This window comes from Syngnathus scovelli, chromosome 3 (assembly GCF_024217435.2).
Source record: "Syngnathus scovelli strain Florida chromosome 3, RoL_Ssco_1.2, whole genome shotgun sequence".
NCBI classification, from domain to species: Eukaryota; Metazoa; Chordata; class Actinopteri; order Syngnathiformes; family Syngnathidae; genus Syngnathus; species Syngnathus scovelli.
In genome coordinates, this window is record NC_090849.1 from 23117671 (window position 1) to 23145513 (window position 27843).

At 44.3% G+C, this 27843-nt stretch overlaps 1 protein-coding gene across 1 annotated transcript; it reads right to left on the minus strand.

Annotated features, from left to right (window-relative positions):
- Positions 1 to 18134: 18134 nt before the first annotated feature.
- On the minus strand, positions 18135 to 26503 carry tmem161b (transmembrane protein 161B). Its single transcript, XM_049763771.2, has 12 exons — positions 26262 to 26503; positions 24027 to 24130; positions 23877 to 23957; positions 22931 to 23028; positions 22700 to 22856; positions 21266 to 21417; positions 21129 to 21189; positions 20916 to 21056; positions 20702 to 20815; positions 20437 to 20611; positions 20255 to 20351; positions 18135 to 19837 (listed from the first exon to the last, which is right to left on the minus strand). The coding sequence occupies exons 1-12, from the start codon at positions 26262 to 26264 to the stop codon at positions 19560 to 19562; spliced, it is 1461 nt and encodes a 486-aa protein (XP_049619728.1). The 5' UTR covers positions 26265 to 26503; the 3' UTR covers positions 18135 to 19559.
- Positions 26504 to 27843: the final 1340 nt, after the last annotated feature.

Consider the following 27843-nt stretch of genomic DNA (forward strand, 5'->3'; position numbering starts at 1 on the left):
TTTTTTTTTTGTAAGTACTTACTATGCTGCTGTCGAATGTGTGTGTGTGACAAGTCAAACCCAACGATTCTCTTCAACACTTCAGATTTTAGTTTGACCTCTAAGATTAGAAACATGAATTTTGTTTTCCACAGGAAATGTCACAATATGTTTGATTGTATGTTTACTTGAATGTTTATTATCAGAAAGACGTAGAAACAATAAAATTTTCATATACGGCTTATCTAAAGCTGACCACCCCCACAGCGGCGCAGCCCTCCCCTTTGCAAATTTGCTGCCCTGTGCTCATTTGTGAAATCACCAAACGTCGAGTCTAACCTGTGCAGAGTTGTGCCACGCAGGAAAATAGAGCCCACGAACTTGATATAAATGCGAAACGGCAGAAGTGTGTTTTCAAAAGGTCAGACTCGTAGCAAACCCAATGTTCTGTATTTGGCAAGCTTGCTCATGTGTTGCACATGTTTGCGTTTATGCGTAATGGCCACTCGTGGTTAGTGCCCGAGGCAATAACACACGAGGTAATCCCGTGTATGCCTCCAGTCGCTTAGCTGCCCGCATGGATGTGGAGAAGCGTTTGAGCCCCTGCAGTTTGCTGCAGGGCACAAACGCTCGCCCTCCAGTGCGGCTGGCTAACTGGCAGCAGCCACCCGGCGTGGCTCCGACATGCTTTTTACGCCCCGTATCGACGTCGCCCAGTTCAATTTGCGGCAGTAAGAGAGGGCTCGAGGAGGGAGAAATTGACTTTTGACAGCTATTATACTAAAGTATGCACACTTTTACAAATTTTTATCAGTGTCTGGAGGTGAGGAGCCCTCGCTTGGTAGGAAATCAAATCATCTCATGAATGTGTGGCCTTATCGTGATTGGCACTTACTTGTGCAAAAAGCTAAGATCCTCTGCTGCTAAATTCAAGCTCGCTGACAGGCAATCATAATTTCATTTGACAAAGGAAGCAGTTAGACACTAGATCCATAAAAAAATATTATCTATTGAGGTTTTGGGTGTATTTACTTATTTTATTGGGGGTTAAATAGCTTCTTAATAAACAAAATATGTTTAATTGTTTTTGCTGACTGAGCAAAAAAAAAAAAAATCATTTGCATTCATTGCATTTTCATTTGCCTTTCGAGCCCCCCTCCCAAATAAAAGATACAGTCCTGTCACCTTAAAGAGCTGTGATGAGGTCGTCATGGAGTCAAGCTTTCTTCCTTTCCACCATCATGAAGCTTTCTCATGCACTGATCTCACCTCTGATGTCTACGGCTACAACAGAACACAGCAGAGGCGGATCAATAGGTGTCATAATCGATAGGTCAGGATGAGGAACAGCGGTGAGGTCAGCGCTGATCGATTCCCACATTATTGCACCGCAACCTCTTCTACCAAGTGTTGGTCATTATCTGCCAGACCCAGCAGGGGCACCGGCACCCCCGCCTGCTCTGGCTAGCATCAACTAATCCTACTTATTAGTTGAGCTCGGGCCGGATGAGCAGATGACAGCATTTTCTACATCAGTGGGTGATGTGATAGCTGTCTGGACCTCACACCCTTGACCCAGCTCGCCGTGAGACTGGTACTCGTTAGAAGGAAGTCAGCTGGCTTCCCGCTGGGTGGATCTGCTTCCGTATGACCATCAATAGTCGAGTGAGATGCCGTACGTGGGTGGCACTCCGTGAGGCTTCAGGACCGGCATTGGAGAGCTCTGGGAGGCCATCCTGAAGCAGATCAGAAATCTTACAGATAAGAACAATCATAGTCCAGCGTGTGGCTTAGCGGGACATCTTGCCGACGTCTCGGCGACTGGTTGACCAAGTCGGATTGAATGTGATTTCCATCTCTGTCAGGTGTTGTCTGATGCTTTGATGGAGGTATGGTTGGCTTGTCACTATTGAAGTCAGCATGTATTATTCATTCTCACTGACAGCTAGCGTAGAATCCGTGTTGTTGTGACAATAAAATGCTAAACTAACCTGGACTTTCAGGAATTGTGGGTGGTGAGATGTCAAGAACAAGACGGAAGGCCAAGCTGAAACCTCGGGTTCCAAATGGATCAAGCAACACATTTTCAATAAGCTAACGAGCTAAATTTCAATATGTGTCAAAATAGATTAAGTCACAAAATCAAAGTCGTATAAACACAATGAGTCCGTTATGTCCACAAATAATTGACTCACTCCCGTTCGGTGATTCTTTGAAACCTGTTCTGTCGAGTGCTCCTTTGCTGAAACAATATTAGCATAACCATCCCAAACACACTGAGGTGATTATAGCGTTAAATTATATCTTTCCCCGCTCAGTTGTGCCTCCATCTGGGTGCGGGCCTCAGCCTTCAACCGAGTCTTTCGCTAATGCCAGGTCTTGGCTCTGTCCTTCCATTCAAAGGGAATGCGTAAGTGAATTTGACACGGAGGGCCTTTTCTTTCAAGGGTTGCAACTAATGAGACACTTTTCCTTGAAATCCAGGCTGGTGGTGACGGGCGAGGCCCGAAGATGAGAAAAACAGAATCGGGTGTCGGCCTTCTCGTCCGAGACAACAAAAGGTATTTTTTTGTTTTAATTATTATTTTTTTTAACCGATGATGTGTTGTTTGAGAACAGGCACCCCTCCCTGGGCCAACTCCGACCTCTGTAATTTTCATACGTGCCAAGAAAGAGTGAACACCAGCTTGGTCTCCTCCCTTTTCCATACATGTATTAGAGCATACAAAGATACAAAGACAAGCTTAAAAAGGTTCGCGCAGAGGTGGCAATTAAACGAAGGCGGTAAAAACGGACTCTGGAGTAGGTCCGAGCCAGTTGTGGAAAGACGGCGATGAGAATCAAAGGGATGAGTTGTGGGCCCCATAGAAAGAGGTCTACTTGACAGTTTGCGGTTTGGGGATCATCTGAGAGACACCGCATGGGCGCGTTGATGAAAGGAATCAAGAGCTTTGCGTCCTAGGGGGTTGTGTTTTTAATCAGGGGCCCCTGAGGAGAGAAGCATGCAGCTCGCGGGGCCCCTGGCTGTTGCTAACCACTGTCATGCTAATAAAAGAGACTCAGGGTGTGAATGGAGAGACTAGCTTGTTAGCAGCATCCTAATTAATGCACGCCGTGCGACTATGTACGATTGTGTGATGCTTTTTGTGCATCCTTAATGAGGTGTCTGAGCGTGTGTGTGTTTGCATGTCAAGATGACGGGATGGTGAGACGGATGAGAAATAAGGGGCTCAAAGCACTTGGGAGGACTAGAGAAATGATTTTCAAGGAATTACCTTCGTTTGAAGACTTCTTATTATCAATAATAAGGTCATTTTTACTTTCAAAGTCGGGCGAGCTTTTAAAATAAGATGTTTGAAAGCTTTTGTGGTTTGTTGGTTAGCAGTGGCAGGAGATGCTATGGAAGAATGGAGATATGGATTTGTAAATAGGAGATCATTTTAACATGGAAATATTCATAAATTGACTTTTGGCATTCATGACTTAGAAAATAGAAAAATATATGGGGGAATACTGAAATTGCAAAATCAGGCATAAGGTTCCCAAACTGTGACAAATTTGAGATGATTTTTTTTTTTAATCTCATTTGTAGATCTCTCCTAGGATGTGACCCACTGACTGAATATCTGCGCTCTCCTTTTCCCTGTCAATCATTTGACATCCTTTTCAAAAATCCATTTTGAAGCCATCTCCTTTCAACTGTAACTGAGGTGCTTTTATTTTGTTGTGCCAGTACAGTCGCATATTTCGCAGGCTAGCAACCCTCCCCCCACCTGACCTTGCCCCCACCCCCCTCCTTTAAAGTGCCATTACAAAAGTCAAGGGCTTCTTCTCTCTCTCGTCCTGCTTGTCAAAATCAAGCGCCATTATGCAAATGATGTTTGAACACACTCTCGCCAACATTTCTATTGTTAGCCCTGGGGAATTTTCATGATTGCTAACCTTGCATGGACTGTACTCATTTATGAAATGTACAATTTCTTGATTGTGATGATGATTTGCAGAATTCTGTTATAATCTTTTCCAGTAAATGTATTCATTAAAATTACATTACCCATTTAAATATTATAAAAGCAAAAAAGAATTCCCTCTCGTCAACATTTTAAAAAGCGCATTTATCTTTCAGTATCAACATTAACAGTCATCCTATTTTGACATTTGTAAAATTTCCACATTATTAGATGTCAAAAATCGCATTTGACTAAACTTGAATACATTTCTTTAAATAAGGCGAATTTTTCACCACTGCTGCTTGACTGATTGAGCAGATCTTACGAAGCGGTCAGATGTCAACAGCACTTCAAATTGGATTCAAAGTGATTTTTGCCAGTGATGATAAATGCCTATTTTGCATTTCTTGACTTTCATCCTGGTTTTGAATGTTACAATGCTGGCCTCTGCTGCAATGTGAGTGCAGAAAAATAGAGGTCAAGAGAGGTCGTGATGGAAGAGAAATACTTGTCGCCATTTGCAAGGGGCATTAAAGTCGTTTTCTCGCTGTTACTTAAATGTAATCAAAATGGCCTCGGTGTGGAGAGCGGAGGAAGATACTACTGGGCAAGTAAAGTACAAATACATTTGGTTTCCTAAGATACAACTGCACTGCGACACAACAGAGACATTTCAAAAGAAGATCGGGCCTTTTGTTTTGACACCCTCGATGCGAAATATAGCTCGGCATTATTTGTTTGCGCAGGCAGCGGAGTGGCGTGAGTGACAGCGAGGGTGATATGCGGCGACGTACGAAGCTGCTTCGCATTTCCTCTAATTGCTCCGCCAGCCTCGCACGTTCGGCATGTTAAGTCAGTCGTACATTTTGGCGCACACAAAGACAAGGAGGAATAGCTGCGTGTTTGTGCGTTTATTATTCTTGAAGGACAGAGAGGTGACGGCCTTGTTTGTACACCTCTGTGGCATAATAATGTCCCGCTTTCAATCTCTAGCCCTTTAAAGAGGGGGGAAAAAATAGCAGCAGGGCCTCGCCGGCCAATCAGGTGTCGGCGACGCAGGCCGTAGGTTTTGTTCAAAGCCACGGCAGACACGGCGTCACTTTGGATTTGCTCACAGGCGTCGGGATTGGAGGAAATCCTTGCAAAGGCTGGAAAACGCCCTGATGTGCGCTGATGCTGTTTTAATTAAATAGTTGCTAGGTTACACCACGCAGGCTGGTGTGGCACGGGTGCCTCAGAATGTGTGTGTGTGTGTATCGTGCTGAACAATGCAAGCCCGCCCTGCACCCATCCCATGCAGCATGGGTGAGGAACCTACGGCCCGTGGGCCAAATACATCCCGCTGTTTGATCCCACCCACTATGTCATTCTAAAAAAAACCTCATAGGAACTATTGTGGAATCCAGAAATACTCTGAATGTAATACTTTGAAGCCTTAAAATACAAGTTGCCATTATAAGCTTTCAAAAAACTGATATTTGACCACAAACGGTGGAGCAGCACATGCAGATGGGAAATTCAATATATTAATTTGTGTCGCAGTTTGGACTGGAAACTCAAAGGGGTGTGCTCGTGCCTTTTCCCACCCCCACATCACGTCTTCTTTATTCGAAACGTCCGACCTCCTCTCCTCCTGCTTCCCTCTATGACATCAGAGATAATGGCATCCTTTAAAGCAGCTATGCATTGTGCACGGTGACTGATGCTTGCTTTTCTTATTTAATATGCGGCCGCCGACGCCGGATAATAAGTCTTTTTGTCGCGAGAATAAAGGCAACGCCTTCAAAAGGAGCCGCACATTTTACGTTATATTCACTAATGTGGTAAAAGTGCGAGATAATTCTCTCCTTTCATTAGGAGCTAAATTGATAATGATGAAAGACATTTTCTATTGTCGACTCAAATATCGCAGGACAAAAAAAGGTTCTCAGACATTTTTTCACCTACAGTGTTTCTCCAGTGACTCCTCCCAAATGTCTCGGGCTCATTTTCTCCCAAGAGACTCATTTGAGATGACGCCGGTGACCCCGCCGCCTTTGCCGCTGGTCAGCGCACGTCGCGGATGCTGCCAATTTGCTGTCAAGAGGTCACGGGTGTGTGTGACCCTCTCAAACGCAAGCCAATGGGAAAGTAATTCTCCCGACAGGATCATGTCATCGTCATTTGAATAATCATCTGAATGCAACAATATTTGTAAAGAAAACTCTCCTTGTAAAATGGATTTAAAATTTCTGACCAATGGCATTCGCCGCCAAGTCATCAAATTTGGCAATGCTGAAGTGCTCACTGATTGGATGGCAGGAAAAAAACGTTGACACGTACACTCAAGCTCTATCCATATTCTAAAGCTGCATCTTCGAAGGCCGCATTATTCGGCCGCATGACGTCAGAAAATGCAGCCTTGGGAGTAGCGAGCCTGTGAATTTGGAAACACTCTCGCATTCAATGTCACGCTTGTTTGGTGGCACCAGGGGGCACTCCACTCTGATGCTTGGCGTAAAGGAGGGGGTTGATCATGGGAACAACAGCAGGATAACAAATATCCCTAACATTGCATGCGGTTTGCATTCCTCTGGCTTCACCCAGTTTGGTTGAATAAAAACTTCTTATTAATCTTATTGCACTATCCATGTACAGTGTGACAAATATCTCCAACTTCTCAATGTATGACACAACCGCCCGGTCGCTAAATGTGTGAATTGAATGTTTGATAGAAAAGGTTACATCCAAGTGGCCATTGACAGTCTCAATCAGTGCTTGCTTGTCCAAGGACACACTTTGTTAAATGACAATTAAAGTAAGATTCATTCAAACCAGAAAAATATCAACAGCCAAGAATGAGCTTTGATTGTTGTCAATACACTCAGCAAGGGGATTTTTCCTTTTCATCGTGAGTTTTATTGAGGACTGTGTACATAATCTCTATTGAATGACTCTATAGGTTTGAAATGGTCCAAAAATTGAGTCGCTAAATCAGTGCTTCTCAATTATTTTCTGTGATGCCCCTCTTAGGGAGAAGAAAACATTTTGCTCCCCCCCTCCCCTCCATGTTATTAACATTAGAGAAAAAAAATAAATAAAAAAGTTCAATATTATCAATGGTATATTATAATATCTGTTCAATATTTTTCCATGGCGTCCCACTGCACTTTGTATCGCCTGCTCTGTCTGTGCTGTGTGTGCTCGTGTTGGCTCGTGAGTAAACGATTCGTTCAAAAGACCAAATCCTTTCAGTGAACGAGTTCATATGACTTCAACCAGTAGGTGTCAGTAATGCACATTGAAGCTGGTATCACCTCACCGTACAACAAAATGAAAAAGATAATGACGTCATTTCCTGTTGACTAAACCGTTGTGAATTGCATTTCCCGCTCGCCAACTGAACGGGTCTGTGAGTGAACGAGTCAGTCAGTGATTTGCATTTCCACATAATCGCGAGAACGGATCAGTGAGGGAACGAATCCGGACTTTCCCGTTCGCGATTGAGTCAATGAGTCAACTGCCTTCGTTCCTGTGCATCAACGGATCAGTCAGTGAACGTGTTGCGTTTCCCTCCTAGCGTGAGCTATGTAAGTATGTATTACGATTTGCCAATTCACTGAACATTGTGGGTCGTAGATAGTTGTAGATAGCAGGGGAGGGGCCCCATTTCAACCCCTTACACTGAGTGCCAAGCAGGGAAGAAATGGGTACCATTGTTATAGTCACTGGTATGACTCGGCAGGGGTTTGAACCCACAACCTCCCAATCTCAGGGCGGACACTCTCCTCTTAGGCCACTGAGCTGGTAAACACTTGTATCGTAGTATAACACTTATAGTCGTTTTTAAATAACGTGTATACCTATATACGCCTAAATATTGTTATCCAATATATCTACTGCAATTTCACATTAGATTGCTGGTTTGAAATTTGCTTTTAATATTATTATTTTTAATAAACATTTATGTTAAAACTTGTCTGGTGTTTTATTCCTTGTTTCTTTATTCGCCAATTAAAACATAAAAATCAGCTTAATCATGCTTCATATGACAATATGTGTAGGTAGACCTTCAATAGGTACACTACACAAGGTTTAAAAAAATAAATAAATAAAGCACAACAAGGTAATACATACATGTCGCATGCACTGAGAGCAAGGCTTCCATAGGGTAGTGGTTAGTGCTCTGGGCTTTCACCCCAGCGACCCGGGTTGGAATCTCGGTGGGACCCAAAAAATTTTATCATAGAAAATTTGCAACACAGTTGCTCGTGTAACCATAAAACCATACATGTCGCATGCACTGAGGGCAAGGCTTCCATAGGGTAGTGGTTAGTTCTCTGGGCTTTCACCCCAGCGACCCAGGTTCGAATCTCAGTGGGGCCCAAAAAGTTTTATCATAGAAAATTTGCAACACAGTTGCTCGTGTAACCATAAAACCATACATGTTCCATTCATTGAGAGCAAGGCTTCCATAGGGTAGTGGTTAGTTCTCTGGGCTTTCACCCCAGCGACCCATGTTCGAATCTCAGTGGGACCCAAAATGTTTTATCATTGAAAATTTGCAACACAGTTGCTTGTGTAACCATAAAACCATACATGTCGCATGCACTGAGAGCAAGGCTTGCATAGGGTAGTGGTTAGTGCTCTGGGCTTTCACTCCAGCGACCCAGGTTCGAATCTCAGTAGACCCAAAAAGTTTTAGCATTGAAAATTTGCAACACAGTTGCTCGTGTAACCATAAAACCAGACATGTTCAATGCATTGAGAGCAAGGCTTCCATAGGGTAGTGGTTAGTTCTCTGGGCTTTCACCCCAGCGACCCAGGTTCGAATCTCAGTGGGGCCCAAAAAGTTTTATCATAGAAAATTTGCAACACAGTTGCTCGTGTAACCATAAAACCATACATGTTCCATGCATTGAGAGCAAGGCTTCCATAGGGTAGTGGTTAGTTCTCTGGGCTTTCACCCCAGCGACCCACGTTCGAATCTCAGTGGGACCCAAAACGTTTTATCATTGAAAAATTGCAACACAGTTGCTTGTGTACCCATAAAACCATACATGTCGCATGCACTGAGAGCAAGGCTTCCTTAGGGTAGTGGTTAGTGCTCTGGGCTTTCACCCCAGCGACCCGGGTTCGAATCTCGGTGGGACCCAAAAAAATTTATCATAGAAAATTTGCAACACAGTTGCTCGTGTAACCATAAAACCATCCATGTCGCATGCACTGAGGGCAAGGCTTCCGTTAGGGGGTTAGGGTAGGGCTAGGGTTAGGGTTTGAGCTTGGGTTAGGGTTTGAGCTTGGGTTAAGGTTAGAGCTAGGGTTAGAGTTAGTGTTGGGGTTAGAGCTAGGGTTGGAGTTAGGGTTAGGGTAGGGCTAGAGCTAGGGTTGGGGTTAGGGTTAGAGCTAGGGTTAGGGTTACAGCTAGGGTTAGAGGTAGGGTTAGGGTTACAGCTAGTGCGAGAGTTACGGTTAGAGCTAGGGTTAGAGTTAGAGCTTGGGTTAGGGTTAGAGCTAGGGTCAGGGTTTGAGCTAGGGTTAGAGGTAGGGTTAGGGTTAGAGCTAGGGTTAGAGTTAGTGCGAGGGTTAGGGTTAGAGCTAGGGTTAGGGTTACAGCTAGGGTTAGAGGTAGGGTTAGGGTTACAGCTAGTGCGAGAGTTAGGGTTAGAGCTAGGCTTAGGGTTAGAGTTAGAGCTTGGGTTAGGGTTAGAGCTAGGGTCAGGGTTTGAGCTAGGGTTAGAGGTAGGGTTAGGGTTAGAGCTAGGGTTAGAGTTAGTGCGAGGGTTAGAGTTAGTGCGAGGGTTAGGGTTAGAGCTAGGGTTAGGGTTAGAGCTAGGCTTAGGGTTAGGGTTAGAGTTAGAGCGAGGGCTAGGGTTAGAGCTAGGGTTAGGGTTAGGGTAAGAGTTAGAGCGAGGGTTAGGGTTAGTGCTAGTGTTAGGGTTAGGGTAGGGTTAGAGCTATGGTTAGGGTTAGGGTTGGGGTTAGGGTAGGGTTAGAGCTAGGGTTAGGATTAGGGTTAGAGCTAGGGTTAGGGCTAGGGTTAGAGGTAGGGTTAGGGTTAGAGCTAGTGCGAGGGTTAGGGTTAGAGCTAGGGTTAGGGTTAGAGCTAGGCTTAGGGTTAGGGTTAGGGTTAGAGCGAGGGCTAGGGTTAGAGCTAGGGTTAGGGTTAGAGTTAGAGCGAGGGTTAGGGTTAGAGCTAGGGTTAGGGTTAGATCTAGTGTTAGGGTTAGGGTAGGGTTAGAGCTATGGTTAGGGTTAGGGTTGGGGTTAGGGCTAGGGTTAGGATTAGGGTTAGGGTTAGAGCTAGGGTTAGGGCTAGGGTTAGAGGTAGGGTTAGGGTTAGGGTTAGAGCTAGTGCGAGGGTTAGGGTTAGAGCTAGGCTTAGGGTTAGAGTTAGAGCTTGGGTTAGAGTTAGAGCTAGGGTTAGCGTTAGTGCGAGGGTTAGGGTTAGAGCTAGGGTTAGGGTTAGAGCTAGGGTTAGGGTTAGGGTTAGAGTTAGTGCGAGGGTTAGGGTTAGAGCTAGGGTTAGGGTTAGGGTTAGAGCTAGGCTTAGGGTTAGGGTTAGAGTTAGAGCGAGGGCTAGGGTTAGAGCTAGGGTTAGGGTAAGAGTTAGAGCGAGGGTTAGGGTTAGAGCTAGTGTTAGGGTTAGGGTAGGGTTAGAGCTATGGTTAGGGTTAGGGTTGGGGTTAGGGTAGGGTTAGAGCTAGGGTTAGGATTAGGGTTAGGGTTAGAGCTAGGGTTAGGGTTAGGGTTAGGGTTAGAGCTATGGTTAGGGTTAGGGTTGGGGTTAGGGCTAGGGTTAGGATTAGGGTTAGGGTTAGAGCTAGGGTTAGGGCTAGTGTTAGAGGTAGGGTTAGGGTTAGGGTTAGAGCTAGTGCGAGGGTTAGGGTTAGAGCTAGGCTTAGGGTTAGAGTTAGAGCTTGGGTTAGGGTTAGAGCTAGGCTTAGAGTTAGTGCGAGGGTTAGGGTTAGAGCTAGGGTTAGGGTTAGAGCTAGGCTTAGGGTTAGGGTTAGAGTTAGTGCGAGGGTTAGGGTTAGAGCTAGGGTTAGGGTTAGGGTTAGAGCTAGGCTTAGGGTTAGGGTTAGAGTTAGAGCGAGGGCTAGGGTTAGAGCTAGGGTTAGGGTAAGAGTTAGAGCGAGGGTTAGGGTTAGAGCTAGTGTTAGGGTTAGGGTAGGGTTAGAGCTATGGTTAGGGTTAGGGTTGGGGTTAGGGTAGGGTTAGAGCTAGGGTTAGGATTAGGGTTAGGGTTAGAGCTAGGGTTAGGGTTAGGGTTAGGGTTAGGGTTAGGGTTAGAGCTATGGTTAGGGTTAGGGTTGGGGTTAGGGCTAGGGTTAGGATTAGGGTTAGGGTTAGAGCTAGGGTTAGGACTAGGGTTAGAGGTAGGGTTAGGGTTAGGGTTAGAGCTAGTGCGAGGGTTAGGGTTAGAGCTAGGCTTAGGGTTAGAGTTAGAGCCTGGGTTAGGGTTAGAGCTAGGGTTAGAGTTAGTGCGAGGGTTAGGGTTAGAGCTAGGGTTAGGGTCAGAGCTAGGCTTAGGGTTAGGGTTAGAGTTAGTGCGAGGGTTAGGGTTAGAGCTAGGGTTAGGGTTAGAGCTAGGCTTAGGGTTAGAGTTAGAGCGAGGGCTAGGGTTAGAGCTAGGGTTAGGGTAAGAGTTAGAGCGAGGGTTAGGGTTAGAGCTAGTGTTAGGGTTAGGGTAGGGTTAGAGCTATGGTTAGGGTTGGGGTTAGGGTAGGGTTAGAGCTAGGGTTAGGATTAGGGTTAGGGTTAGAGCTAGGGTTAGGGTTAGGGTTAGGGTTAGAGCTATGGTTAGGGTTAGGGTTGGGGTTAGGGCTAGGGTTAGGATTAGGGTTAGGGTTAGAGCTAGGGTTAGGGCTAGGGTTAGAGGTAGGGTTAGGGTTAGGGTAGGGTTAGAGCTATGGTTAGGGTTAGGGTTGGGGTTAGGGTAGGGTTAGAGCTAGGGTTAGGATTAGGGTTAGGGTTAGAGCTAGGGTTAGGGTTAGGGTTAGGGTTAGAGCTATGGTTAGGGTTAGGGTTGGGGTTAGGGCTAGGGTTAGGATTAGGGTTAGGGTTAGAGCTAGGGTTAGGGCTAGGGTTAGAGGTAGGGTTAGGGTTAGGGTTAGAGCTAGTGCGAGGGTTAGGGTTAGAGCTAGGCTTTGGGTTAGAGTTAGAGCTTGGGTTAGGGTTAGAGCTAGGTTTTTTTTTTTTTAAAAACTACCATACACGGTAGTTTTTTTTTTTTAAACTACCATTTATGTTTTTTTTTTTTTTTTTTTAAAAACTACCATGCACGGTAGTTTTTTTTTTTTTAAACTACCATACACGGTAGTTTGTTTTTTTTAAACTACCATGTATGGTAGTTTTTTTTTTTTTTTTTTTTTTTTAAACTACCATGCACGGTAGTTTTTTTTTTTTAAACTACCATACACGGTAGTTTTTTTTTTAAACTACCATGTACGGTAGTTTTTTTTTTTTTTTTTTTTTAAACTACCATGCACGGTAGTTTTTTTTTTTAAACTACCATACACGGTGTTTTTTTTTTTTTAAACTACCATGTATGGTAGTTTTTTTTTTTTTTTAAACTACCATGCACGGTAGTTTAAAAAAAAAAAAAACTACCATACATGGTAGTTTAAAAAAAAACTACCATGCACGGTAGTTTAAAAAAAAAAAAAAAAAAAAAAAAACTACCATACATGGTAGTTTAAAAAAAAAACTACCGTGTATGGTAGTTTTAAAAAAAAAAACTACCGTGCATGGTAGTTTTAAAAAAAAAAAAAAAAAAAAAAAAACTACCGTGCATGATAGTTTAAAAAAAAAAAAAAAAAACTACCATACATGGTAGTTTAAAAAAAAAACTACCGTGTATGGTAGTTTAAAAAAAAAAAACTACCGTGCATGGTAGTTTAAAAAAAAAAAAAAACAAAAAAAAAAAAAAAAAAAAACTACCATACATGGTAGTTTAAAAAAAAAATACCGTGCATGGTAGTTTAAAAAAAAAAAAAAAAAAAAAAACTAACAGAAATGGTAGTTTAAAAAAAAAACTACCGTGTATGGTAGTTTTTAAAAAAAAAAACCTAGCTCTAACCCTAACCCAAGCTCTAACTCTAACCCTAAGCCTAGCTCTAACCCTAACCCTCGCACTAGCTCTAACCCTACCTCTAACCCTAGCCCTAACCCTAGCTCTAACCCTAACCCTAATCCTAACCCTAGCCCTAACCCCAACCCTAACCCTAACCATAGCTCTAACCCTAACCCTAACCCTAACCCTAACCCTAGCTCTAACCCTAACCCTAATCCTAACCCTAGCTCTAACCCTACCCTAACCCCAACCCTAACCCTAACCATAGCTCTAACCCTACCCTAACACTAGCTCTAACCCTAGCCCTCGCTCTAACTCTAACCCTAACCCTAAGCCTAGCTCTAACCCTAACCCTAACCCTAGCTCTAACCCTAACCCTCGCACTAACTCTAACCCTAACCCTAACACTAGCTCTAACCCTAACCCTAACCCTCGCTCTAACTCTTACCCTAACCCTAGCTCTAACCCTAGCCCTCGCTCTAACTCTAACCCTAACCCTAAGCCGAGCTCTAACCCTAACCCTAACCCTAGCTCTAACCCTAACCCTCGCACTAACTCTAACCCTAACCCTAAGCCTAGCTCTAACCCTAACCCTAGCTCTAACCCTAACCCTCGCACTAACTCTAACCCAAGCTCTAACTCTAACCCTAAGCCTAGCTCTAACCCTAACCCTCGCACTAGCTCTAACCCTAACCCTACCTCTAACCCTAGCTCTAACCCTAGCTCTAACCCTAACCCTAATCCTAGCTCTAACCCTAACCCTAGCTCTAACCCTAACCCTCGCACTAACTCTAACCCTAGCTCTAACCCTAACCCAAGCTCTAACTCTAACCCTAAGCCTAGCTCTAACCCTAACCCTCGCACTAGCTCTAACCCTAACCCTACCTCTAACCCTAGCTCTAACCCTAGCTCTAACCCTAACCCTAACCCTAATCCTAACCCTAGCCCTAACCCTAACCATAGCTCTAACCCTACCCTAACCCTAACTCTAGCTCTAACCCTAACCCTCGCTCTAACTCTAACCCTAGCTCTAACCCTAGCCCTAATCCTAACCATAGCTCTAACCCTACCCTAACCCTAACACTAGCTCTAACCCTAACCCTCGCTCTAACTCTTACCCTAACCCTAGCTCTAACCCTAGCCCTCGCTCTAACTCTAACCCTAACCCTAAACCTAGCTCTAACCCTAACCCTAACCCTAACCCTAGCTCTAACCCTAACCCTCGCACTAACTCTAACCCTAACCCTAAGCCTAGCTCTAACCCTAACCCTAGCTCTAACCCTAACCCTCGCACTAACTCTAACCCTAGCTCTAACCTTAACCCAAGCTCTAACTCTAACCATAAGCCTAGCTCTAACCCTAACCCTCGCACTAGCTCTAACCCTAACCCTAACCCTACCTCTAACCCTAGCCCTAACCCTAACCCTAACCCTAACACTAACCCTAACCCTAAGCCTAGCTCTAACCCTAACCCTAGCTCTAACCCTAACCCTCGCACTAGCTCTAACCCTAAACCTACCTCTAACCCTAGCCCTAACCCTAGCTCTAACCCTAGCCCTAATCCTAACCCTAGCTCTAACCCTACCCTAACCCCAACCCTAACCCTAACCCTAGCTCTAACCCTAACCCTAGCTCAAACCCTGACCCTAGCTCTAACCCTAACCCAAGCTCTAACCCTAACCCAAGCTCTAACTCTAACCCTAACCCAAGCTCTAACTCTAACCCTCGCACTAGCTCTAACCCTAACCCTACCTCTAACCCTAGCCCTAACCCTAGCTCTAACCCTAACCCTAATCCTAACCCTAGCTCTAACCCTACCCTAACCCCAACCCTAACCCTAACCATAGCTCTAACCCTACCCTAACCCTAACACTAGCTCTAACCCTAACCCTAGCTCTAACCCTAACCCTCGCTCTAACTCTAACTCTAACCCTAGCCCTCGCTCTAACTCTAACCCTAACCCTAAGCCTAGCTCTAACCCTAACCCTAACCCTCGCACTAGCTCTAACCCTACCTCTAACCCTAGCCCTAACCCTAGCTCTAACCCTAGATTTAACCCTACCCTAACCCCAACCCTAACCCTAACCATAGCTCTAACCCTACCCTGACCCTAACACTAGCTCTAACCCTAACCCTAGCTCTAACCCTAACCCTCGCACTAACTCTAACCCTAGCTCTAACCTTAACCCAAGCTCTAACTCTAACCATAAGCCTAGCTCTAACCCTAACCCTCGCACTAGCTCTAACCCTAACCCTACCTCTAACCCTAGCCCTAACCCTAACCCTAACCCTAACACTAACTCTAACTCTAACCCTAACCCTAACCCTAGCTCTAACCCTAACCCTCGCACTAGCTCTAACCCTAACCCTACCTCTAACCCTAGCCCTAACCCTAGCTCTAACCCTAGCCCTAATCCTAACCCTAGCTCTAACCCTACCCTAACCCCAACCCTAACCCTAGCTCTAACCCTAACCCTAGCTCAAACCCTGACCCTAGCTCTAACCCTAACCCAAGCTCTAACCCTAACCCAAGCTCTAACTCTAACCCTAACCCAAGCTCTAACTCTAACCCTCGCACTAGCTCTAACCCTAACCCTACCTCTAACCCTAGCCCTAACCCTAGCTCTAACCCTAACCCTAATCCTAACCCTAGCTCTAACCCTACCCTAACCCCAACCCTAACCCTAACCATAGCTCTAACCCTACCCTAACCCTAACACTAGCTCTAACCCTAACCCTAGCTCTAACCCTAACCCTCGCTCTAACTCTAACTCTAACCCTAGCCCTCGCTCTAACTCTAACCCTAACCCTAAGCCTAGCTCTAACCCTAACCCTAACCCTCGCACTAGCTCTAACCCTACCTCTAACCCTAGCCCTAACCCTAGCTCTAACCCTAGATTTAACCCTACCCTAACCCTAACCCTAACCATAGCTCTAACCCTACCCTGACCCTAACACTAGCTCTAACCCTAACCCTAGTTCTAACCATAGCTCCAGCCCTAGCCCTCGCTGTAACTCTAACCCTAACCCTAAGCCTAGCTCTAACCCTAACCCTATGATAAAATTTTTTGGGTCCCACCGAGATTCAAACCCGGGTCGCTGGGGTGAAAGCCCAGAGCACTAGCCACTACCCTATGGAAGCCTTGCTCTCAGTGCATGCGACATGTATGGTTTTATGGTTACACGAGCAACTGTGTTGCAAATTTTCAATGATAAAACGTTTTGGGTCCCACTGAGATTCGAACCTGGGTCGCTGGGGTGAAAGCCCAGAGAACTAACCACTACCCTATGGAAGCCTTGCTCTCAGTGTACGCGACATGTATGGTTTTATGGTTACACAAGCAACTGTGTTGCAAATTTTCAATGATAAAACGTTTTGGGTCCCACTGAGATTCGAACCTGGGTCGCTGGGGTGAAAGCCCAGAGAACTAACCACTACCCTATGGAAGCCTTGCTCTCAGTGTACGCGACATGTATGGTTTTATGGTTACACGAGCAACTGTTTATCGTATGGTTTTATGGAGCAGCTCACAAGCGACTAGCTGAAGACTCCACAGCAGATGTCATCACAACACGTTGTGTACACGAACACCTAGCAAAGTACAATTTAAAATGACACTTTCGAAGTACCCAAAGTTAAACTTACAAAAGAAAACCCATAACAAATAAAACTTACACAAGAAGAGCCCTAACGTGGCACTTAACAGCTGTCAGTGTCAAATGCAAAATGTAAACAAGGACCATGTGAAAATTAGGTCAATGCAATCTCCCGTATAGAATATGTTATTTTGTAGGTATTAACAAGTAGAATAGTTTTAAATTAGTCACAATTATTTAGGCAGATAATTATGGGATATTTTGGTACACTACACGAGGTAAAATAATAATAAAAGAAATAAATAAGAAAGTGTAGCGAACGAGTTGGTGAACGATTCTTTTGAACTAATATTTTGAGTGAACCGATTCTAAAGATTCATTTCACTTGAGAACTGGAATGCACATCACTAGTACAAAACAGTGCAAGCACTTGTAGACTGCCGGTCGAAATAGCCGACTGGTTAGTGACTCGAGCTCTTGCTCGGTAAGAGCTTGGTTTGATCCCAGGTGCGAGAAGTTACCTTATTGTGCTTTATTTCTTTATTTATTTAAACCTTGTGTAGTGTACCTATTGAAGGTCTACCTACACGTATTGTCATATGAAGTATGATTAAGCTGATTTTTATGTTTTAATTGGCGAATAAAGAAACAAGGAATAAAACACCAGACAAGTTTTAACATAAATGTTTATTAAAAATAATAATATTAAAAGCAAATTTCAAACCAGCAATCTAATGTGAAATTGCAGTAGATATATTGGATAACAATATTTAGGCGTATATAGGTATACACGTTATTTAAAAACGACTATAAGTGTTATACTACGATACAAGTGTTTACCAGCTCAGTGGCCTAAGAGGAGAGTGTCCGCCCTGAGATTGGGAGGTTGGGGGTTCAAACCCCCGGCCGGGTCATACCAGTGACCATTATAACAATGGTACCCATTTCTTCCCTGCTTGGCACTCAGTGTAAGGGGTTGAAATGGGGCCCACCCCCCTGCTGCTCACGATCATTGGGACTTTTGGCAGGTGAACCGTACTAAAGATTCAGCTCACTTAAACGAACTGTAACTAGTGTGTGCGTATGTTCCCTGCGCTCTACACTGTAGAGCAAATACTCCTTGTTTGGGAACACTGCATTAAATCAAATGAATGGGGGAACCTCTTCTCGAGTCGAGTTTATTTGGAATGCTTATAATCTCTTATTGATCGGGACCTACGGATGCATTGGTCCAGTTTTGCCGCTCGGCCTGACAAAGGCACTTGAGACCATAAGTAATTTTCGTGCGCTAAGAGGACTTTGGAAGCATTTGCTGTTTCCAGCAAGGACACAGCAACAAGACGAGCTAAATTGATCTTAATCAATAGTAGTTTACACAAGGACACATATCTCAACTGGAGTGGTAATGGTCTTATTGAGGTATTAAGGATACGGGGGCGGTGGAAATCACAATGGTGCTACTTGAATGCAGTTGTGCACGCTTATCTGTAAAACATTTCAACAAATCAGCGTTTTCATTTTCCAATATTTGTCAAGTGTGAAGGATGAACAGATTCACAAAGGAAAGAACATAATTTATTCAAAGAGAAATTCCAATGTTGAAATAAATACATACGGGAGCAACATCAGTACATTATTTTATGAATCCATGAAATGGAATAAAAGCAAAACTTTTAGTGGCACTGGACTGAAGAAAAGCAAATCCTGAAAGTATCCCAGCTACTTCCCAACCGAACAGGCCGCGCTAAAAGAAAAAGATGAAATTGAATTGTCGTAACATGTACAAAAGTGATTCAAGTCAATATGTTTACAGGCCTAGACGTCTTTAATAAATACAACAAAAAGATCAATAAAACAGTCATTAGGACATAAAATTGCGACCACATTAAGTTTGTAGCAGAATGACTAAAAGGAAGTGTGGAGAGGTTCAAAAGAAAAATGAATCACATCCAATTCAGGCAGGCTTGATACATTCGTTGTTTCCCCATTTTGTCAAAAAAAAACATGTTCAGTTGTCTTCCATGGGAAAAGTGAACGTTCCACGAAACAAAAGTAACGAAGGGCACAAAAATGTTGGACATTGTGCCGTGCTTTGTTGAAAGGTTTGGACATTTGTATTAGCTTTGTCATGAAATACACTTCGGTCTTGATTTGCGCATACAAAAACACACACATATACACACAATTCTTCATGAACTGTAAGGCCCTTAAGGTTTGAGACAGGCATGGAAACACTTGGCACCAATCAATTTGATTTGTTAGAAAAACTCAAACAGGGGAAGAAAAAAAAAGTGATTAGAGTTAGCAAAACAATCAAGGGAAAAAAAACATAAAAGGCGTTTTCGCATCAACAACAGTAGGCGACACATCTTGCCCTCCTCCGTTCATGCAAACAGCTCTCCTGCGCACGGCCCCTCCCCTTTTGAAAACAGTCACAACTGCTTGGAAAGAGCTCCGCGCTTGTTTCAAAATGGCTCAGTTTCATATTTAAAAAAAAAAAAAAAACAAGAGGTCACGCTGCTTGTTTCAACATCTTTTGGAACGTCTTCAACGTCTTGAACTTCATTTGGACACATTCAAGCAATCGAATCCCGGCCGATTGGCTCCTCCGTCATGCGCCGTCGCTTTAAGACTCTTTCAAACACTTTTAAACAGAGCAGCTCATCTCAGTCTTGCACCCAACAAGTTAGCCGCCATAACTCAGTCAAAAATACTTCCTTGTGAATAACTGCAGGGGGAAAAAAAAAAAAAAGTTTGCGTAACCGTGTCCAGCATGATATAAATCTTTAACCACCGTTGTTACTTTGTCAGTCACGTGTTTGTGATTGTTACTAAATGTAAGAAATCTTGTGATGTGAATAAAAAGGAGTGAATGGAAAAAACACACAGTTGTCATCTGCGGAGGAAGCACTGGGAGTCAAACCGATAGTTCCGATGATATGGTGAGTCAGTGCGGCGGGGGGGGGCCGGGCCACGTTTTACGCCGCCATTAGATACTGATGGTAGAAGAGGCCAAAGAGGGAGGTGGAGAACAGGCAGGCAGCGATCCACCACGTGAAGAAAGAGAAGAGGCCCCGGAAAAGTAAAGGGCTGAATACGGTCTTCAGTCCCCCCAGGGCTACGGAGAGTTGGGCGATGGAGGACCGCGCTCCCGCCTCCACCACCGGGGGCGCTATTGTTGCTTCCCATGATGCAGAGTCCATCTGATGGGTGCAAGGCAGCTCTTCTTCAACATGGAATCCCCATGAGTGTCCACCTGACATCAACAAGCGACATGTTACATCAAAGCGGGCTCAAGGGAGACATTTGGACCCGATTATCGCATTTAAATTTATTTCAATGAAAAATATTGATTTAATATACAAGTCAAATTTTTCCTTTGTACTTGTGTGCATGACAATCAAAAATGAACACTATTTTTTTTCCTCTCCTGTGCTTGTTCCATCACGCTAAGCAGCAGCACAATCACTCAACAAATTCTGGATTTCCACGCCTGTCAGCGTTGACATGGAATGCGTTCTTACATTTGCTTTAATCACACTATCAAATTGTCTCCAAAGAACAAAAGAGATGGGTGTCTGGCGTCAGGATGATTTGAAAATTGCTTTTCTTTGGAATTTTTTCGGGTCTTGTATTCTGTGGAGTTATTAGGACGGTCGTCAAGAAAGCTCACCTAAGGTTTTTAGCAGCAAAGTCGTGTGCAGCAACATCACCAGCGGTGTCACATACTGTAGTGCGATTACACACAAGTAGTAAAAAACACGTGCAACCTGAGGAACAAAGAAAAAGAGAGGGGGGGGGTGATGAAAACAAGTTTGCCAACGCTGCTTTTGGAAATCAGATGACGCCAATCACCATCTTCTGCAGGTCGACGGTACTTATTCGCCCCGCCTCCTTCTTCATCCGCTCCACCGCCTTCTGCGCCAGGTTGAGGTAGGCCTGCAAATGATGCCTCATCATGGCCAGCCGCAGCGCGCACATCAGTATGATGGCCCATAACCGCAGCGTGTCGTACGTCTGCTCAGCCATCCTGACGCGGAGACATGGAGCAGCGCTGAGTCACGCAACAACGAGACGGGTGGCAAAAAAGAGCTGTTACGTTCCGATCTGGTTTACTCACAAAGGCGAGCTGTCTTTTCCCAGGGTGGGGTTCATGATGTAGTCCTTGGTGATGGGCTTCACCCAAAGCAGGACCATGATGAGCGGTGACAGGAAATTGATATGAAGCAAAGTTCTGAAGTGAGCAGGAGAGTCAAAGGTTAATATGTGCGGAGAATATTGGAGGGAAAAAAAAACAACTGATGAAAGCTACATAATGAAATGCTGTGCCTCACTGCGTAAATTTGGCAGTGGTCACATTGAGGGCGTCGAGGTGCATCTGGGCCAATCGCAGACCTGGGAAGGTTAAAAAGGCTCCGATCAGAGCGCAGAGGAAGGCGAGGATAAGCTTGAAGGTAAGTTTCGAAATGGGACCCCTGGAAAGTGGAGAAATTGTGGAGTCAGGAAGACTTTCTCAAGGCAATAAACATGAGTTCAAGCCAACTTACTGCGACTCCATGCCTTGGTGTTCCAGGAACTGCAGTGCGCTATCAGAGAAGTTGGCAAAACCTCGGAGAGAAGACAAAAAGACAGTTCAGTTTGAGGACGACAGAAAGTTGAGGCTTGAGGACGGAGCAGCATTCACCGGTTTCCAGACCAAATTCCAGGTAGTTCTCCGTAACGATGAGAATGGCCATGGCTTTGACGAAAAAGAAGAAGCCGAATGTTATGCAGAGGGAGCGCTCGCCTCCTTCCTCCAGCTTAAAATAGTGAGTTGTCAGAGAGAAGAGAATCTTGCTGAAAGGGAAACAGTCAAGGAAAGAGTTTGAAGGGATCGAAGCATACAGAGATGAGGAGGGCCAGAGATCCCTGGCCCCCCCGTGGCCACCATGTAGCGCCGCCCCTGCCTGACAGTAATTAAAAAAATTAAAATAAAAGGGCCTCTAAATTTTTTGGGGGGGGAAAAACCCTATCTTTTATGTATTATTATTTAATTTTATTATAATTAATTTATTTATACAGGCTTAAGGTCTAAGAATAATAATAAATAAAAAGGTATGGAAGCATACTCTGGTTTATCCTTTTTTTTTAACACCACAAAAACTTTAACATTTAAACAAGACCGTATGGCCAACAACGTATTTTGATACAACTCGCTCGAACATTTCTCTTTGCAGACGAGTGTATCAATCGAGTTCAAAGTGATCTTATAAAAGTGCTTTAGGAGCCCACGGCAGTTAGGCCAAGGCTAACGGTAGCGTATTGCCGGCCGCGGGTCGCGACCGTCTTAAACATTGTCATCACAAATGAAACGGGAAAAGTGAAAATCAAGTGCTCCATTAGCACATATATTGAAGAAACGCGCTCCCTCATCTTCACAGTCCCATGTCATCCGCTCCTTGCTCTATTCCTACCCACCGAGCGCGTCGGGTGCCGCGCTGGGAAATTTAGGTCTCCAATCTCGGACGTAGCCGGGGAAATGACACACCATCTGACCGCGGCGAGCCGAGGTTGACCAGGAGCACTGGAAAAGATTGATTCCTGTGCTTGGCGGCACGGATAATGCATATTATTAGGCCATCATTCAGCGTAGCAAAATAGCGGGGGGGAGCTGCGGACCATAAAGGTGCCGCTGGCAGTCGGGCCGAGCGAGAAGGAGATCCCCCGCATCATTTCCGAGACTCCGCTGCCGCTCGGGTCGACGTAATCACGCTGGATTGATTCGACCTCTCTTACAGACAAAGGCGTTTAATGTACGAGGCGATTGAAAAAGAGGGTTTACGTTGTGTCCATTTGCTTAAACAGTCACGTTCCTTTGAGAACAAAAAATCTTTAGTCGCACGGTAACGACACGTGCTTTACGCTCGCCGTCTGAGAGGCAACGAGAGGGACTCGTAGCGGCTGCTTTTGAAAAAAAAAACGATCTTCTGGTGTCATTTCGAAAGCCCGGCGACACAAAGCAGATGCTTTCAAAATGCTCTTTGCTTTCCAGATGACTCGCAGAGTAGCGTGATTCGAATACACCGTCGCTCCAGAGCCCATTTGACGAGACATCGTGCGAGGAGCGATTGAAGGATACACCACAAAGGCGAGCACGAGCATGGACCAGACCACACTGATGTTCATCTCTCCTGAGGGTTGAGCGACACTGTAGTAGAGCTCCGTTATTAGATAGACCACAGTCGCCGCTACCGTGAAATCAACCAGCCACTGGAACTCGGGAAAGTAGTGCAATGCTGAGGGCGCAGGAAAAAGAAATTTAGAAGGCACATCCAAAGGAAAAAAAAGAAAAAAGAAAAGCTGTTTGTACCTAAAGTGTCGACCTCAGTGATATATTTTGTCTCGAGTTGAAGATCGATGTCCTTGGGTACTGTTAGCGGCTTGCTGTCTATGTGACCATTGTACTTCCTGAAGAGCAACAAAAAATGAGTCAAATTGAATTCTACATTCATTTTTTTTTTTTAGTCATACTTAAAAGCGGAGTGCATGAGTACTTTTCTTTGAAAGTGCGGTTTATCGGCAAAGGCAGAACTAAAGCACTCGCAGCGGGTAAGGGTGAGCTAGCCTTTGAGCGTCAACGACTATCTGATGGGCCTCCTCGGTTCTGCCCTCTGTTTGTTCAGCCCAGTGTGGGCACTACATTCACAGGACAATGCCACTGTAAGAATCTTGGGCCAAAACACACCCAAGTCACATTTCTTTCCCGAGGTACCTGACAGCCCCCCCCCCCCAAAAGGGGAGGGGGGGGCTCAGCTTCACCCCACCGACAATGGAAAAGGGGGCGACTGGCAAAAAAAAAGACAGTGGCCCATCTTTTTCTTTTGGGGGATTACTGAACATGTGGTGCCGCCGAACACCAACCTGCCTCATACAGGGTGAGAGAAAAGGAATATTGTGGAAGCCAGCGCCCGCCCTTTGAGGATTAACTCCCAGTAGTGACTTCAATTTAAACCCCTATTAAGAAATAAAGCACACGGGGAAATGCACTAAATTCATGTGGTCCACCGATGCTTTTGACACCCGCCCACTGACGGCAAAATTGTCTTTTGGCAAACTTGGGGGGAATTCTGAGTTACCTCTGAAACTATCACTGTCACAAATGAAGGTCTAAAAGCCTCTTCAACAACTTCTAATCAGAAAAGAAAGCAGGTTTGTCTCTTGACTCCAAACATCTCATTCCAAGCCATCAACATGATGTCCAACTATGGCATCTTCTCTTCCACTGAGTAGCATCTTGACACCATGGGCACACTTACCTGTCTTTCCTCTTCTGTCCCTTCTGCTTCCCCGCAAGGTTCCTCAACTCATCTTCCGTAGGGTGCTGATACCACCGCAGACTAGCAAAACAAAACTTTTTCAAATGCAAGAAAAGGCATTCAACAAAGCGGTGCGAGAGGGCGAATTACCTCCCGCTGCAAAGTAGCCATCTTGCAAAGGAATAATGAGGTATGATTTTTTGTATCACACTGGCCATTACCATGGTAACCACCAGCTGCACACCGATCACACCCTGTGAAAACAAAATGCTTTAAGTGGCAGTGAAACGGAACAAACATTTCACCTAAAGTAGGTGGAGTGATTCATGGTTTTGGTAGCATAGCGTAGCGTAGCTGCATATTATTCTGTCTGCTGGCAAAACATTAGACTGCACGGGCTTGATGACGATCTCAAAACATGATTTTTGCCCAACTGTTTTATTTCTATTGAACCTGAAAAAAACGTCAGCCTACTAAAGCATGGAAGAGAATGAAAAGCTGGCAACACAAGCGGCTCAATATCAAAGATCAATATTCACTTAGTACTTAGGGGCTCAATCATCACCATCAAGCTGAGCTTTAATCCAATCGCTGTTCGTGAGCTCGGCAAATTGACTCAAGCCTTCAGATATCACAATCGCTTTTCGCACAGGAAGCAATGAATGAAAACCTTTCAATCACCTTTACAAAAAATACTGGTTAATGCTTAAATCATACAGCTACTCAACTGATACAGTTCTTCGGAAAATAATTTAAAAATACATTTTATAACTGCTGTTGTGCTTCTAAATATAACCCCACAAAATATATTTTAATGGGAATTACAGACTGGAGCAACACACGAGACCTACATATGAAATTGGTCACAGGGCTCATGCGCACTTCACCTGGTCTAAGCTCCAAAACCATATGTCAATACTTTTTCTCAAGTCAACCAGAGAGGAGAGAGCGCCAATAACGTGGCAATTATCTTTGCTCAGAGGTGACTGGTGGCCAAACTGAAGCCCTCCCCCCACCTCGCATCATCCCAGTGTGTGCTATGTGGGTCAAAAGCCCACCACCTCAACTTGCTAGGATGGACGCAGATATGGTCATAGGAAACCTGCAAGGATCTCTCGCACCTCGAGGAAATTGAGCCAGCATGCTTTCTCTTATCTTGCCCGTACTGCTTGACCCCCTTCCTCACCAGACAACCAATTGAAATCTGTAGGGGGTGGGCGGGGGAAGGTGTTCTACCCAAGAAGCTCGGCTCCGAACCTTATTATTATTTTTTAATTTGTGAGTTCAAGCCCTTCTCTTACTGTAAAACTGAACAAACAATTTAAAGGGCATGATGGAATATAAGTATGGCAAATTGGTTACGTTAGTCAGTAGGGGCTTCAAACAAGATGAGCTGCTTTTGAGTTTGGATGGATGAATAAATGAACTCGTCAACAGTTTGGGACCTGGTGGTATTTGTGTCTGTTTACGTCTCCATGTGACACATACACAAAGTCTAACGTATGCAATTTTACCTATGCACTTTTGTTCAACACTTTTGCTCTACGCAGGAAGGCTTGCCGAGCCATCACTGCTCTTATTTAACATATGAAAATTAGGATATTCAGCTTTTGGATGAATATTTCTGACCTAACAGGTGAACATAATTTGACCTCTAAACTTTTGAATTCACAGAATGAATGCATGACCTGATGAACAACAAAAATCACAAGTCAAATTCCAGATTGTAATAGAATTAAACTCTTTTAAATGGTTATCAGAGTCAGTCACCGAAAGGCATGAATAGTGGAAGCCTTTAGAAGTGTCAGACCACCATTTGCCATTCAACTTCTGAATTCTTCTTCTTCTGAAGTTGTGCAAAAATCACTGAAACATTCAAATGAAGTTCATTTTCAGTTATTTGCCATATAATGCATTTAACACTTCACACACACACACACAAAATCTTAACACACATTTCACCATAGTCACTCTAAGGGCATCCAGGGGTCAAATAAGATGCCTCAGGTGTATGCAGACACCTTAGCTGCCCTAAAACACTCACAGTAGCCAATTCAGACAACTTAAATTGCACAATATCGTCAGCGTACAAAATAAAACACCAGGAAGAAAGCAAGCCTAGAAGCCAAATCTAAAGGCTATTTAAAATGTTTACATCAGTGCAGTAAAAGAATGAAATCGAGATCAGGTGCACCTCAGAGTTAGCTACCGGTTAGCTAAGCAAGAAGCTACACCTGTAGCACTGCTGCAAATTGGATTGAATGGGATCACTATTCAAGACAGTCAGGACAAATGCGTCCGATGACAACTAAATCATATTTAAACGAAGCAAATCGAAGAAAAGATGAGTAGGACAGGATATAGCTCGCTGTCTGTCACACTTACCATGTTGATGCAGTGCAGCTGAAACAGGCTGCTCAACGCCGACAACACAGAGCACTCCGAATCGGAGATGACACGGCGAGGAGCACATAAGCCCTTCTTGCGACGTTTAAGTACAAAATGAATGAGTTATTTTAGATAATGTTGCACCGCGTCCACCAGAGCGGTTTACATCGTCAAAATCAACCCAAATGTTTGCAGCGCCGCCACCAAGTATTTTCAACAGCAGTAGAGGTCACGCCGAAACTCCGGGTATGCAGGTGGCTAAAGATATGCCTGAACATTTAGTGTGGTAAAACCCGGCCGAATTTATCTTTATATTCATATTATTCTATTTGAAATCATATAAAAGTTTGATGAAAATATTAATAATGTTTTTGTTCATCAAAATACACCTCAAGGACTGATTGCAATGTAAATATTTGAACAGGCTTTAACTGTAGCGCTATATAGGGTTTAAGGACCAAGCGGACGGAAGTGATTTTTTTTTTCTTTATTGACAAGCATGTCCTACAGTACGAGAGAGACAGAGATGGAGAGAAAGAGGAGGGTGGTGCAATGCTTAGCACGCCGCCTCATAGTTCGGAGGGTGCTAGTTTAATTCCACCTCTGCACCCGTGTGGAGTCTGCATGTTCCCCGTGGGTTTGCTCCGGGCAAGCTGGTGTCCTCCCACTTGTCCGTAGTCACTGCCCGATGACTGCTTAGATAGGCTGCAGCACGCCCGCGACCCCCGTGGGGACAAGCTGGATGGAGATAGATAGATCTGATGTACTGTACTACAAAACCACGCAGTCATAATACAACTTCCGAATAATGTCAACCTACTTCACAAGTCCCATCATGCATGCTGTTAATGTTTTGAAATGGCATATAATCAAAATCACATCAACTTTTCAATTTCAGAATCTAAATGCACATCCCCAATGCAATGGTCCCCTGAAGAGAAAGAGACCTGCTTGCATTTGAATATTTTGGTTCCATACCTTCTGCATCTGCCGATTATGTATAATTAAAGTGAGCTGTCTTTCTACTGTACATTCTGCTGCTTGTCTTCCTCTTACTGTTTGAATGTGACTCTCTCTGGAGTTTGTGTGCCTTTCTTTTTCTTGTCTTTTTAGTCAGGCTTGTTATTTTTAGATGAAACATAATCGCCAGAATCTTCAGAGTATCTCTGCGAGTTCCTTACTCCTTCCGAGTGTTTAATCCATATGACATCTCCTCTGTGCCTGCTGCTGCTGCTGCTGCTCATCTTCCAATATAAATAAAGATGTTGAGAATATTACAGTGAAAAATCTCAGTCCAGTCAATCAAATAGACTCACTGTTGAATGTCATCATTCATTTTTTATGTCAAGGCCTTTTTTGTGGGGGAGCGTTATACGTGGTTTCCTTCTTTTATTAATCAAACAGCAGTTTGAAATGTGTGTCACTGATCTCAGCAGCGTACTCGCTCCAAGCGCAGGAAGAAAATAGAACAAAAAGTCAACTCCTCACTCAGCAAGCGGGACTGAAAGCGGTGGTGAATGTAATTCTCTTTGGCGCGACGCCTCCTTCTCTAGTCTGTGTAATCTACTGTACACGAATG

Excerpts from the sequence above, each read along its gene's own strand:
- tmem161b (XM_049763771.2), bottom strand. Across the intron at positions 22,857-22,930 it reads CACTGAGGTCGACACTTTAG|CATTGCACTACTTTCCCGAG; the intron begins GTACAAACAGCT and ends CTGCGCCCTCAG. Across the intron at positions 20,816-20,915 it reads ACCACTGCCAAATTTACGCA|AACTTTGCTTCATATCAATT; the intron begins GTGAGGCACAGC and ends TGCTCACTTCAG.